Source organism: Corylus avellana, chromosome 2 (assembly GCF_965113065.1).
Source record: "Corylus avellana chromosome 2, dhCorAvel1.hap1.2, whole genome shotgun sequence".
NCBI lineage: Eukaryota > Viridiplantae > Streptophyta > Magnoliopsida > Fagales > Betulaceae > Corylus > Corylus avellana.
In genome coordinates this window covers 12,915,699-12,930,053 of record NC_142491.1, presented here as the reverse complement: position 1 = coordinate 12,930,053, position 14,355 = coordinate 12,915,699, and the positions used below count along the sequence as shown (strand labels likewise).

Below are 14,355 nucleotides of genomic sequence, written 5' to 3'. Positions count from 1 at the left end.
GGAGAAAAACTTTGTCCATAAATAAGTGTGAAAGGAGATTACTTTTAAATAAAGAGACTTTTTTTTCTTCAAAAAAAAAAGGAACAAAAGGAGGGTTGCGTGACGTCCATGATTTCCGGGTTCTCAGTCGGACCGATTTGGCGGCCCCTTTTGCCAAGTGTTGGACTTCCCGTACGTTTGGCCCGCCCGACTCACGGTTACGTGAATGTGAGGGTCAAATCTGTAAAACGACATTTCCGCGTGATTGCCATTAATGATTGCGACGGATCTCCCCCTTGTTATGGCTCTGCAGTTGAGCCCTTTAATTTAGTTTTATTTTGTACCCTGCCACTGCTAAATTTGATAATTTCTTCTTAATTCATTTTAAAAAAGCAATTTTCACTAATATAAATAAAATATCTCCAATAAAAATTAAAATTAAGGTCATATGAAATTAAAAAATTACTAGAGAAAATTAAAATATTCAAAATTATATTCTCAATAGAAATGTCACAACTTTTATTATATTATTCATGATTTTTTAATGTGCAAAGACATACAATTCTAACACCAATCATTCAAAAAGTATGCAAGTTCCAAATATATTAATAATTATTTTATAAACTAGAGATAAAAGTTTAATTAAGTAAGGAAATATGTTTTGAATATACATCACAAACTATGATTGCATATATGTGCGTGTGTGTGAGAGAATATATATATATATATATATATATATATATATATATTTAGAAGTGGAACTCGAAAATTTTATTCTTCAAACAACTGTTTCTCAACCAATACAATTTCATGAATACACAGGGGCGTAGAAAAACTCCATTGATGCTCATCAAGCAACTGCAAGACTAGCTTTGCCATTCGGTCTGCTGTTGAATTTGTCGGCCTTCGAACATGTTGAACTCTCCATATTCGATAACCCCCACGGGTAATCTTTACATTGAGAGAGAATATTACTATGCATAATATTATGATTATATTCCAACTCTAGTCAAATAGTATATTAATAAAATTGAATTTAATCCATTCCTAACAAGTATTTGTTTTTAGAGAAGTGTTAGGGAACCAAACAAATGAACCCAAAATTTTTTTTAAACTGATGTCTATCAATTTATGATTTTACTCAATATAACCGAACTTAAATAAAATTTCAACTTTGACTTGACGAGTAATGTTAAAAGTATAACTTTTGTTGGTATGATGTACCTTTTAAAAAGTAAACAGTAAAAGGCAAACAAATAATCATAAGAATGCATATTAAATTGTATAGCCTTGTAAGGTATAATTTTAAAGTATAAAAATAGTTATCATGAAATGACTTTTTTGTAGAAGGGTAAATATGTATACTTTGTTCATTAATATTATCCCAATCAAAGAAATTGTGGACATGAATGTGACGAATCTCCCCCTTTTTTATTAAATGACCTTTTTATAGACGGGTGAATATTTATATATTTGATTTTTTTGGATAAGAAAAAAATAAAGGAAGAAGAAAAAGAAAAAAAGAAAAAGCAAAGGAGGGTACATAGCTAACAAAATACAAAGAATAGTGGGACAGGAAGATTATATCAAAAGAAAAGAGGGTCCAAATTGCAAAACCGGCACTAAAACATCACCGGTTTATCTTTAATTTCACTCGTTTTCGCTCTTCCTTTCTACAAGACTACAACTCTTGCTTTCCTCCATGTGGCTCTTATTCCTACTGCAGTTTCCTAGCTCTTTCTCCCTCTCTCTCTCCTCTCTCTCTCCTCTCTGAGTTTCGCAGCTTCCCTTTGGTGTTTGGACCTGAAAAGATTCGTGGGTTTTTTTTTCTTCATATGATCGGTGAGTTTTACTCCTTTGAATATACCCTTTTTTGCTTTAGTTGGTTCGCAGTGTTGCGTAAATCTGTGCGGTAATATGGTTTAGATTTTCTCTTTGTGAATCTGTTCGATCATGCAGCTAATGGCTGAACTAAAAGCACAAACTTTTGGTTCAGAGTAAAGGGTTTTGGAATTTGCCTTTTTTATCTTTTATTTTATTTTTGGGTGAATATGGTTTTGTAATTTGGACTGATATGGTGGGATTTGGGTGTGAATTTTAGGTTAATGTCATTTTCGTTTCTTTTTTCAGTATAGATTCTTGTGGATTAGTTACCACAGAATATTATATTCTTGTGAATTTTTTTGCCTTTTGGTTTGTCCTGGTGGCTGAGAAAATTGTGGAAAAGAAATGAAAAATGAAGGTTGAATTATATGGTTCATGTTGTTCGGTTAGGATTCCTAAAAAAAGGGTACAAAAATTCTAATTTAGTACTAAATGTTTATAAAATTGTAGACATCACATTTCTTCGTTCAAGTATTCATGCAAAATGTTTGAGTAAACTTCCCTTTACCACATCGGCTGCAAGAAGAGAAATTGACATTAGACATCATCAATTTTTTATTAGTCAGGCTGAGGGAAGAACTTGATTGAGATTTTTTAAATTGTTTGGAAACATTTTAAACTTTAGAGATCAAATTGGATGTTTTTATGCACTTTGTAAGGACCAAAGTGTTTGTCTTTTTTTCTTTTTTCTTTTTTTTTTTTTGGGGGGGGGGGGGGGGGGGGGGAAGGAATAGACCCAGTTGAGTGTAGTCCTAAATTTTGGGTTGATATTGGATCCATGAAAATTTAAATAGAATATTCTCTCTCTCTGTTTTTTGTTTTTTGTTTTTTTTTTGGCTTTCTATGTTAACGTAGCAAACTGAGAAAGTGATAGTTCTTTGGTTATAAGTGGTCAATGACAAAAAAGTTTCTAATTAAGGCCTAGAAGGAAACCTGGTTAAAAGAATTAAGATTATTTTGAAGTTTCTTTCTAAGTTTTTGTTGCAAGAAGTTGATTCTCTTAAATCTATCAATTGTTTGTCCTACTATTTAATCGTAATATAGTTTTTGATATTTACTGCAGAATCAAAAAATATGGTGGGTTTGGCTTGAAAATATTGTCTTAGATTTTGGGTAAGAGATGGTTGCAGAGTCGTGGTTTCGCAATCTGTGGAAGACTCCACGGAAGCATGAGGCTGGTCTTGGGAAGCTGTCGATTGGAGTGTTAGCATTTGAAGTTGCAAGCTTGATGTCTAAGCTGATTCATCTATGGCAGTCTTTAAGCGATAAGCAAATTTCTAGGTTGAGAGAAGAGATCGCAAATTCAGTTGGGATAAAGAAGCTTATTTCGGATGAGGAAAATATAATTGTAGATTTGATATGTGCAGAGATGTTTGAGAATATGGTATATGTGGCAAAATCTGTGTCCAGGCTTGCGAGTAAGTGCAGCGATCTTAGTTTGAAGAATTTTGAAAGTGCTTTTGATGGTTCAATAAAAACTGGCCTTGATCCATATGGATGGGGATTTACATCGAGGAAGATGGAAAAGAAAGTGAAAAAGATGGAAAGGTTCATTTCTGCCAATGCAAACTTGTATCAGGAGATGGAAATTCTTGCAGATCTAGAACAGACTTTGAGAAGAATGAAGGGTAGTGATGACGTAGATGGTGTAAATTTGCTTGAATATCAGAAGAAGGTTGCATGGAAGCGGCAGGAGGTGAAGAATCTGCGACAGATCTCTCTGTGGAACAAGGCCTATGATTACACTGTTCGTCTTTTGGCTGGATCTTTGTTAACTATATTCAGTAGGATGAAACATGTCTTTGGAATTCAACAGATGGATGCTGATGTCAGTTATTCAGAAGGCATGAATACTGATTACATCCATCGCAGCCACTCAGTTTCTGCGTTGTTGCAGTCTTCTGTTCATCCATCGGAGAATGGTCTTGCTAAATTTGCTTCAGGTCCCCTTGGAGGTTTTATTGCTAAATCAGGGCCAATTCCACGAGAAAGTAAAACTAGCAGTTTCTATTCGGGTCCTATTGGCGGTCCAACCACAAAATCTGGCCCTCTTTCTGGAAAGAATAAAAATGTCAACTTCTTTTCAGGCCCTCTTGCAAGGGGAACAACAAAATCAGGTCCAATTTCTGGTTCAGAAGAAATCCGGCACAAAAAGTGGTGGAGCTATAGCCGGTCACCCATGATTCATGGGAAAAAACATCATTCGAAACCCAACCGACTGACCCAAGTCGGACCTTTTAAAGGATGCATGATGGCTGGAAATAGTTCTCCTGTCGCCAATAGTTATTTAAGTCCGAATGTTCATTCAAGAAATCTCAATGGAGTCAGAGAGGTTAATGAGGACCTTCTTGCTCCAGGAAAAACTGAGCATTCTAAGGTATCAATCTTCAATTTCAAGCGCAGGTTATTGGATGCTCCACCCGAAACCCTTGGCGGTGCTGCTTTAGCACTGCACTATGCAAATGTTATCATTGTAATTGAGAAACTAGCGGCATCTCCTCACTTGATTGGTCTTGATGCAAGAGAGGACTTGTACAATATGTTGCCCACAAGCGTGAGAGCTGCGCTTAGGTCAAAGCTGAAACCATACAGCAAGAACTTGGCTTCATCAGTTTCTGATCCAGATCTTGCGAATGAATGGAGCGAGGCAGTGGCAAGGATATTAGAATGGCTGGCTCCACTTGCTCATAATATGATAAGATGGCAGTCTGAGAGGAGTTTTGAGCAGCAGAGCTTGATTTCCAGGACAAACATTCTTCTAGCACAAACCCTTTACTTTGCAAATCAAGAGAAGACAGAAGCAACAATCGCCGAGCTTCTTGTTGGTCTGAATTACGTCTGGAGATTTAGTAGAGAAATCAATGCAAAAGCTCTAAGGGAGTGTGCTAGCAGTAGAATATATGACGAATATTTGGATCTGGAAAAGTAAGATTCATTTCAGTTCATGCCAATTTCCAGCTGAAACTAAACTCCTTTGCAACTGAAAGGCTTTAGGAGTTATATTGGGCATCGGTTCCAGCCGACTTGCAAAAATATGAGATTCTCAATTCTACATGAAAAACATCGAATCGTTCGCATGGTGCCGAAGTGGAAGAGCCCTGCCTACCTATAATTCTTAGCAAGTTAAAGGTATTGTTTGAGCATCCAAGCTTCTTCTTTTTTTTCTTTTTTTTTTTCTTTTGGTGAGAATTCCTAGCAGCCAAAATTTGCTTCTCTATTTTCTTCCTCTTAAAGCATAGTTTGTAATTGGTTCAAGCCTGAAAGGTGTACTTATTAGCAATACCCTATAGTAAATGTGTAAGTAAATATAAAGGCTCTCCTCCTTAGTTAAGACCTCTCATGTTCAGGTATGTTGTTTCATTTTGAGTGGCAATCTGTATTTGATGTTATGATGCTGCACTTTATCCCACATTGCAATTGAAGGCTACTTCACCAATTATCAGATTCAATTCTATATTCTAGTTACCTGCTCAACAAAAAGTATTCACCATTGCCTAAGTGTATTTCATAGTGTTCCGTCTTTTATGTTCATTTTCTTTTTTTATAAGTAATCTTTTATATTCATGTGAAGCAGTCTTATGTTCCTGCAAGCTGTCTGAAGTATTATATGTAGCCTAGAGATACGCAAAATGTTCCGCTGAACTGCTATGTTACAGCCAAACCATAGACAGATTTATGGTGTCAATTTTTTATTTTTTATTTTTTTAATTATTATTATTATTTCATATTATACACAAATCAAATCATTTGAATTAAAAAAATCCATTTCTTTAACTGATTACATCTAAATAGAAAAACGTTAATTTGCCTATTAATATATGTATATATTTTTAAATCATACTCTAAATTATAGTTCCTTTTTAAAAAAAATAAAAAAAATCATACTCTTTATTCGTCATATGAATAATATGATTTCCTCATATGTGTTTTATCCTGAAACTAAATTATGTCTCTTATCAAAACAAAGCTCTTGAAATCAAATGATTTCATTTGACAAAATAATTAAAAAATATTCTCAACCAACTCATTATTCTTCATATTATAATCATTTATAGTTGTTAGAGAAAATTGTTGAATTGGTCCATGTGGTTTGACTCTATAACAACAAATTTTTTATGGTTTCAAAATAAACTTATAAATACTGGTGGTATGCCTATATAGGTATATAGGAAAAGAGAAATTATTCACGTCAATATTTTCTCAATTTTTAATAGATCAACCGTTAGATTTGCGGACTCATGTAAATCCTATACAAATTCAGTAGTGGATTCATCTATTCACTAAGGAGATGGTTAAAAGGTAGTTGAAAAATGAATGAATTATATTATTTTTTATGGGAAAAAAGAAATGATTTACGTCAATATTTTTCCAATTCTTTTCTCATCGCATCCTATAAATTTAATGGATTAATCATTAAATATGTGGACTCATGTAGACTCTACACAAATTCAATAGTGGATTCATCTAATATTCACCCATACGAATTTCGACAATCTTTTATAAAGTTTGAATTTACCCTCAAATAACAAAAATTAAATATAAAAAGGTTTGGAGTGGAGTGGTTGGCCTCCCCGTAATCTGTCAAAATGGGTGAACTACTTCCTTTAGCTGATTATGGGGTAGCCGAGTAAACCCTCTAGCTATGGGAGGGATTTAGCGACCCCCAATGAATTGATTTTGGAGTGGCCGGTTACCCACCCAAAACCTTGTGTTTTTTGTTTTTATAATTTTTTATTTGAGAGTAAAATTATAATTTCATAAGGACGAGGTTGCCAAAAATGGCCAAAATTCGTGTGAAGAATATTTGGCTAGAAAAGCAAGATTTATAAGTTGTTTTGAAATAACAAGGATTTATTTATTACAAGGTCAAACCACATGGACCAATTTAATAATTTTATCTAATTTCTAAGTTACTCTATTATTTAAAATTCTTTAAATATCTACTTTAAATTAAATAGATATCAATTCAGTAGTTACAATTTAAAAAATTATAAATACCTAGTCCACAAAAGTTCATTCATTTAATTTAAAAAGCAACTATTAGGATTTTAAAATTCTTAAATAAAATAATAGAATAACCTACTAACCTTAGAAGATATAATAGAAGAGATACGCTATTCCATTGAGTTGAAGTGGCGGTGCTTGTGAGTCTTTAATTTTTGGAAATTTCACAAAGTTATCTTAAACTTCTACTCGTTTTGATATTATCCTAAAAGTTTAAAAACTTTAAATTAAGGGTATCAAACTTTTGATTTATTTCAATTACCCTATTCCGTTAGAATTTTCTATTAAATTTTGTCAAAATTTTCAAAATAACCATATTTTTTTTATAAACAATAAAAAAATTGCAAAGATGTTGGAAATTTTGACAAGATTTAACAAAAAATTATAACGGAATGGGGTAATTGAAAGAAATTGAAAGTTCGGTACCCTTAATTGAAAGAGTTTGAAATTCGAGAGTTCTTCCAAAACGGATATAAGTTCATGAGGGTTTTGTGAAATTTTTTTAATTAATTAATTATTTTAATTTTATAGAGAAATGTTTATTTGCATTATGGCGTTCATCTTTGCTCAGTTGGTATGCTTATCCATCATTGAAAGTTTGGTACCCTTAATTGAAAGAGTTTGAAATTAAATAGTACTTTCAAAACGGATGGAAGTTCATGAGAGTTTTGTGAATTTTTTTTAATTAACTAATTATTTTAATTTTATAGAGAAATGTTTATTTGCATTATACGTTCATCTCTGCTTAGTTGTATGCTTATCCATCATTGATTTTTTTTTTCTTTTAAATTAACGATAAATAAAACATGCCAACTCAAGCAGAAATGTAGGTGAAACATACGTCAACCCAATAAAATGAGATTAGGGCGAGGTGTAGTATAGAAAATTACACGTGATACTTGTAAAGATAATTTATAGTGATCCTTAAAACTGCCAAAGCCCAAAGGAAAGCATAATAGCAAGTATTTGATCGCTTGGCAGCCGTTAAGGCATTCTTTGAACGTCAGGTGACCCGCAACAAACTTCGTATCCACGTCTCTCTCTCTCGCTCTCTCTCTCAAACAACCAAACCTTCGGAGTCGGTTCGCCGCATGGCCGCGCCTAAGCCACGGAGCAGCGCTCGGACGACGTCGCTCCGCGACACCGAAGAGTCGGAAAAGCTCGAGGCTACCTCTAGCTGGGACGCCATCGAATGGTTCAAAATCGAGGTTCGATTTCTCTTTCAATTCTAGGGTTTATTTCTTAATCCTCTCGCTGTCTCAATCAAATTCTTTGTTTTTGCCTTGCTCAGCCTGTTTCGCGGTCCGTCTCGCATGTGAAATTGGATTTCCTGCTTGAAGCTGAAGAAGTTATAGTCGAGGTGCGTCCAGTGCTTGCTTGAATTGCTGAACACCTCTAATTATTTCGAGAGTTTCAATTTCTTTCCTCTCATATTATGTCTTGAATTGGAAGCGAAATTCGTGTACTTTTAGTTTGATGAATGTGTAAACAAAACTTACCCTTTTTTTAATTTTAATTTTAATTTTTTATTTACAAGTTCTTGATTAATTTTAGATCCTTAATTAGTGAGTATTTACAATATTCATGATTGAATAATTTCAAATAAAAATGGAAAGTAAGAATGAAGCAAAGAGCTACAGTTGGCGCCCTAATATTTCAAAAAATTATGAATTAGGAATCTTAGATAATGTGAATTATTAACCGATGGAACAAAGTTGTTTCCTCGAACAATTATGAAGTGTTAGAAATTGCTAATATTTAGGACATGAAATATTGGGGGCTGGCTTTACAAGGGTTTTATTTGAAGGCGTGCATGTGTATTGGGGAGGTGAGAGAGTGGTTATCTGCTTAAGCCATATAGGCATAGTGCATTCTCTATGCTTAATAAACACTTAGTTACATTTCATAAAACATTACTGTTACAAGTAATTCTGTTTTGGTTCTTTCACTGAATTACCGAATGTTTAGACCCTTGCGTAGGATGCATCATGTACATGCTAGCAATAGAGTAGTGTACAAGTGATAATTTACCTCTGGTCTTCTGGAAACGTGCTTTTGTATATTACATTTAAGTATGACTATGGTTAAGTTTAAATATGTAAATGCTGGCAATGGTGCATTCTTTGAAATTTAAAGGAACTGGGTAGTGGTGGTCTTCACAAGTATATTGCTCAAGTTTCCTCTTGCCTTACAGTGGGGAGAAGGTACTGGAAGTTGTGTTGTTAGCCCTATTGGTTGGCTTTAGGGAAGCAAGGATTATTGGGCTTGATTGATATTTATGGTTGAGAAGAATTTTCTATTGTCATAGGATAGGAAAGTAAGGCTCCTTAAGGTCCTTGGATAGGGGCTCTTTTGGAAACTGTTGAGACAATAGCTAGGATGGTCTCTGTGTTCACATGGACTATGTATTAGGTAGTTTTTAGGCAGACTTCCTGGCTCCAAAGAAGGGTGGGTCGTCTTTATTTCCTTAGATTTGTTGGAATGATTTGGTTGCTTTAATGATATATTTAGTTCCCTATTGGGTCTTAAACTTATGACCTTACTTACCACCCTGTTCTTATGGGGGGAGAAAGCGCTGTTTGAGCAAGAAATCATTCGTGGATGGTTGGTTGGTGGTTTAATGCTCGCTCGTTGTTGAAAATAAATGTAGAACATATTGCTTTTGTTGAAGGTGAAGTTTTTTTTTTGATAAGTAATGATGATATAAAAGAGCGCAAAGGGGCGCAACCCATATACACGGGAAGTATAAACAGAGAGCGCCTAGGAGGGAGAGAAATGAAAAAGAAAATCAGAGAAACTAATCACTAAAGGAGCTAGCCAAGCGGCCGTCCAAGAGTAAAGAGTACAGAAGAAGAAATGAGTCAATTCCTCTATGGTCCTAGTGGAATTTTCAAAACATCTAGCATTTCTTTCATTCCAAATACACCACATAAGACACAGAGGGATCATCTTCCAAACAACCGCGCTTCGAGAGCGACCTCCCGACCACCAACTAGCAAAAAAGGCCCTCACCCGGCAAGGCATGACCCAGTGCAACCCGAACCGCTGAAAAATCGTGTGCCAAAGAGCACTAGCAAGCTCACAGTGGAGAAGAAGATGATCATCTTTAAAGATGATCATCTTTAAAGATGATCATCTTTAATTTGAACATCTTTAACTTAAACTCATGCCAGAGAAATTGCAAGATATGTCAGATGAGGAAGTTTATGGGGAAAACTACGCTTAGCCCCTCAATCTATCATTCAATTTGCAATGTCTCCTCCAATCTTTTAATTTGGTTAATGTGCCATACCAATCTACCACTCAATTTGCAATGTTCCCCTTTTGTACTCGGAAAGGCAAAAATGCCAATAAAAAAAATCCAAAACAAGAAAAGTTTTTTTTTTTTTTTTTTTTTGACATTTAAGGGTTTTTTTTTTTTTTTGGGGGCATTTTAGGGGTATTTTTGTCTTTTTGGGAGGCAAAAAGGTGACATTGCAACTCCTTTTGTAGATCAATAGGATACATTAACCAAATTGAAAGATTGGGTGAGACTAGGGGGCTAAGTGTAGTTTTCCCAAGTTTATATTGTGTCTAGAGTAGTATTACTTATATATAAAAAAAAAATTATTGTGTCTAGAGTAGTATTAGAGTGGATCTTCCTAGTGGATGGGGAAAACTAAGCAAAAGTGGGTCTTTTTAGTGGATAGGGAAGACTAAGCAAGACTGGATTTTATCTAATTCTTTTTTGTTTGTTTGTGGCAATATGTAAAACTGGCCAATCTGTGATATTGCCTGCGGAAATAAGATTTTCTCAAGAATTTGAAGGTTGTGATGGATGTGATATGCATCTAATCATTAAATTATATATGGTGATGGGTATTGAAGACATCATTTTTACCTTTATAGCTGTGGTATTGCAGTACTTTATATGTAAGTAATAGCAGTTCAATTTCGTTTCTACTCATTTTCCGGTTCAGTATCAATGGGGTTAATTCATTTTATGGACTTTTCTTTCAGGGATATGGCGTTGTTCTCGTTAATACTGATGAGGCGGGTACTTTGATAGTAACCAATTTTCGTCTTATTTTTCTTGTAAGTAATGAGTTAAATTTTTTTTGCATGTCAACATTGTTTGCTTGATATCGCAATATTACTAGCCTTTATGTTCATTGCATTCCTAAGTGAATTTCTGGTACTCTTTCATCTCTTTACTATGTTGTGTGTCATAAACATGTTAGAAGAATGAAGGCACTGTTGTAGCAGCATCAAACTGTAGAATCGATTCTTTTTATATCTAGAAATAAGAGCTTGTTTAATAGTTTTCCTTTTTTTTTTTTTTTTTTTTTGGGGGGGGGGGGGGGGGGGGGGGTTGTTGCCATTTGATAAGCTGTTTGCACTGGTGGGTAGAAGCTCTATGGTTTTCTATCAGGTCAATTTCAACTACCAGCTTTAATAAAATATTTCCAGTTTGATGCAACCAAAACAGTCATACTTTGCACTTTTAAACCTTAAAACAAACAGATGGAACTGCAAAGCACAAAACTTACATGCAGGCATTGGACTGCTCTCAGTGTTTTCATAGATGGTGTCAGCCATCAATGTTGCAAGTCTAACCTGTTATGAGATTAGTCTTTGATATACTTCTCTGGTGGCAAGTTGGAATGTGTTATGGATGCTCCTAATGAGAAGAAAGAAGAAGAAGAGAAGAAAAATTGGCATGGAATAGGAGGAGAGATTTTGAATACCCCGAGAGATTTAGGATACCCTCATTTTATATTCTAGTATAAAAGGACAACGGCAATAAATCTACTTAAAACTTGCTGATAATTAGAAATAATGCTATTGCATGGTCGTTTGGTTTAATCTTGTCTGTTGCATTTGTTTTTAGCTTACATAATATTGTTAGTGTGTCTGGTTTTCGGGAACTTAAAATAGATATTGTTGGTGTTGATGCTTAGAGCGAGAATATGATACACACACACACACACACACACACACACACACACACACACACATATTATTAATGATATAAAATTACAAGATTATTTTTTGATAAGTAATCTCAAGTTTATTGAAAAGCGCAAACCATGCCAACCAAATTCTAAGTTTGCCTTGGAATAGTTCCCAAACCACGCCCTAAGTGAATTTTTTTTTTTTTAATAAGTAAAGTTGTATATATCAAAAGCGCAAAGGGGCGCAACTCTAGTACACGGGGCATATACAAGAGAACACCTAAGAAGAAAGAGAAAAGAGAACAAGGAAATCAAAATAGCTAATGACTAAGGGAGCTAAATAAGCAATTGTCCAAGTAAAGAGGAAAAAAAAATGTGACTTGAGCTCTATACGATTAGCCACAACAACAGGAATGGGAAAAAGAGACAAAAAGTATGTAGGTAGATTGAAAAGAGTGCTTTTGATGAGGGTAACCCTCCCACCCTTGGACAAGTACATTCTTTTCCAACTAGCCAATCGGCGATTAATTTTTTCCACAATGCCGTCCCATCTAGATTTTGCCTTTAAGTGAGCCCCTAGGGGGAGGCCAAGGTACTTTAAGGGTAAAGAGGATGTCCCACATCCTAGTATGCCAGCCAACTCAACCGTATTATCCACATTTCCCACAGGGACCAACGTCGACTTGGCCATGTTCACCTTTAAACCAGAAACTGCTTCGAAACAAATAGGTAGCGCTTGCAGGGAACGAATGTGGTCAGAATTGGCTCCACAAAAGACCAAAGTATCATATGCAAATAGCAAATGAGAGATATTAACCGACGTGGAGGGACTGGATCCCATGGAAAAGCCTAAGAGACGGCCGTTGTCAATAGTAGTGGTGATCATTGTACTAAAAGCCTCCATGACAATAACAAACATAAAGGAAGACATTGGATCTCCCTGCCTGACCCCACGAGTGCTACTATATCCGAATGGAGAACCGTTAACCAGCATAGAGAAACAAACTGACAAAATGCAATGTGCTATCCAAGAGCAACATTTCTCCCCAAAACCACATCTTCTCAGCAAATACAACAAAAACTTCCAATTGATGTGATCGTAGGACCAACATTCGTTACCAATAAGAACATAATCCAGAATTTGCCTGCATTTAACAAAAGCATTATGAGGCTTTGAAATGATCTTCTCTACAATCCTTCTCATTCTATTGGCAATAGCTTTAGCAATGATCTTGTAGACCCTGCTCACAAGACTAATAGGGCGAAAATCCTTGAGATCCGAAGCCCCAGGCCATACAAAGCTTCTTCAACTTACAAACATTGCGATGATGCTCCCCTTGAGCAACAAATCCTGGTGGTTGCTCCATGTAAACCTCCTCAAATAAGTCACTGTGGAGAAATGTATTTTTGAAACATCTATCTAAAATAGTGTCCAATCAAGATTAGCAGCTAGAGAAATAATCACACAGACAAAAGAAATTTTAGTGCTAGGGGAAAAAGTTTCTTTATAATCGGCACCATAGGTCTGTGTATCCTTGGGTAACTAACAATGCTTTTAACCAGTCAAGTAAGCCATTGGGATTAAACTTGACTGCACGTACCCATTTACAACCAACAATCTTCTTACAAGGGGGAAACTACTGATTATTATAACATCCGATTATTATAATAGGCAATAACCACCATATTCACCAAGTATAGGATAGAAACTACCGATCATAGGCACAAACCATTTCCCTGAACCATTTGCACCATCAGGACACGGTTTACGGAAACCACAACAGAGTTGACGATGCCAACATCTTTTTTCGATTGATAATAATTTATTAAAAAAGAAAAAGACATGGCCCTCGTACGCTAAAAGTTTACAAGAGAAACAATCATCCTAAAGGTGTCTGAAATTTAAAATTTTAACAAGATTTAAAGTATTTGATGAGGAGAAATTAGGAACATAGACTACAACCCAATCCAAGAGAGATCCCATAAAAGGGGATTTTAAATAAGCACGTTGGATGGCATCAACATCTTTATTGACACAGTGATGTTGGCGCTACCTTCCTCTAAAGAAAATCTCACCTTGGTCACAAGGTTCAGTCAATCACCAATGAACCAGGCGGAAAAAGAAAGGAAGAAAATTAGCAATGAAGAGGAGAAAGAAAAGAAATAATTAGGTTTTGGTGGATTGAAGGTTGAAGAAGGGTAAAATGGTAATTGTCTTCTTTCTATGATATCATGATAAGAAAATATAGTGATGTCAAAATTATAAATATTTTCATTCATACAGTAGTATTTGTAGGAGTAAATAGTACAATGTTCTAGATTTGGGATACCTCACACTAGGACACCTTATAGGGACAACTAACCACCTTCTGGAAGGGGACACCTCACCTCTCTAACAGAAGCTTTCTAGGGTTTGGGAGAAAAAAGGAATCAAAAGAAGAAGAGAAAAAATTAGGAATTGAGGGCGATGTTTATACCATATGACGTTGATAGCTAGAGAGAGATAGAATATGAAAAGATTGTTACAGCTTAACCCTAGAGTGGTTACCTATAA

At 35.1% G+C, this 14,355-nt stretch overlaps 2 protein-coding genes across 5 annotated transcripts in view; both read left to right on the top strand.

Moving 5' to 3' along the window:
- Positions 1-1,670: 1,670 nt before the first annotated feature.
- Positions 1,671-5,312, top strand: LOC132190718 (type-1 restriction enzyme mjaxp r protein (DUF668)). 4 transcript variants are annotated; one of them, XM_059605786.2, is made up of 2 exons: positions 1,671-1,821; positions 2,994-5,312. In XM_059605786.2, the coding sequence occupies exons 1-2, from the start codon at positions 1,815-1,817 to the stop codon at positions 4,790-4,792; spliced, it is 1,806 nt and encodes a 601-aa protein (XP_059461769.2). In that variant the 5' UTR covers positions 1,671-1,814; the 3' UTR covers positions 4,793-5,312. The 4 variants fall into 4 exon arrangements, with proteins under 4 accessions (XP_059461769.2, XP_088368934.1, XP_059461754.2 ...); XM_088512808.1 differs by having other exon boundaries at positions 2,982-5,312; XM_059605771.2 differs by having other exon boundaries at positions 2,927-5,312.
- A 2,487-nt stretch (positions 5,313-7,799) lies between these two features.
- Positions 7,800-14,355, top strand: part of LOC132180323 (phosphatidylinositol-3-phosphatase myotubularin-1) — a 30,536-nt gene continuing 23,980 nt past the window's right edge. Inside the window, exons 1-3 of the mRNA XM_059593119.2 lie at positions 7,800-8,075; positions 8,159-8,227; positions 10,867-10,941. Of these exons, the coding sequence (XP_059449102.2) occupies positions 7,959-8,075; positions 8,159-8,227; positions 10,867-10,941 (261 nt within the window). The 5' untranslated portion in view covers positions 7,800-7,958. The remainder of the gene's footprint in view (positions 8,076-8,158; positions 8,228-10,866; positions 10,942-14,355) is intronic.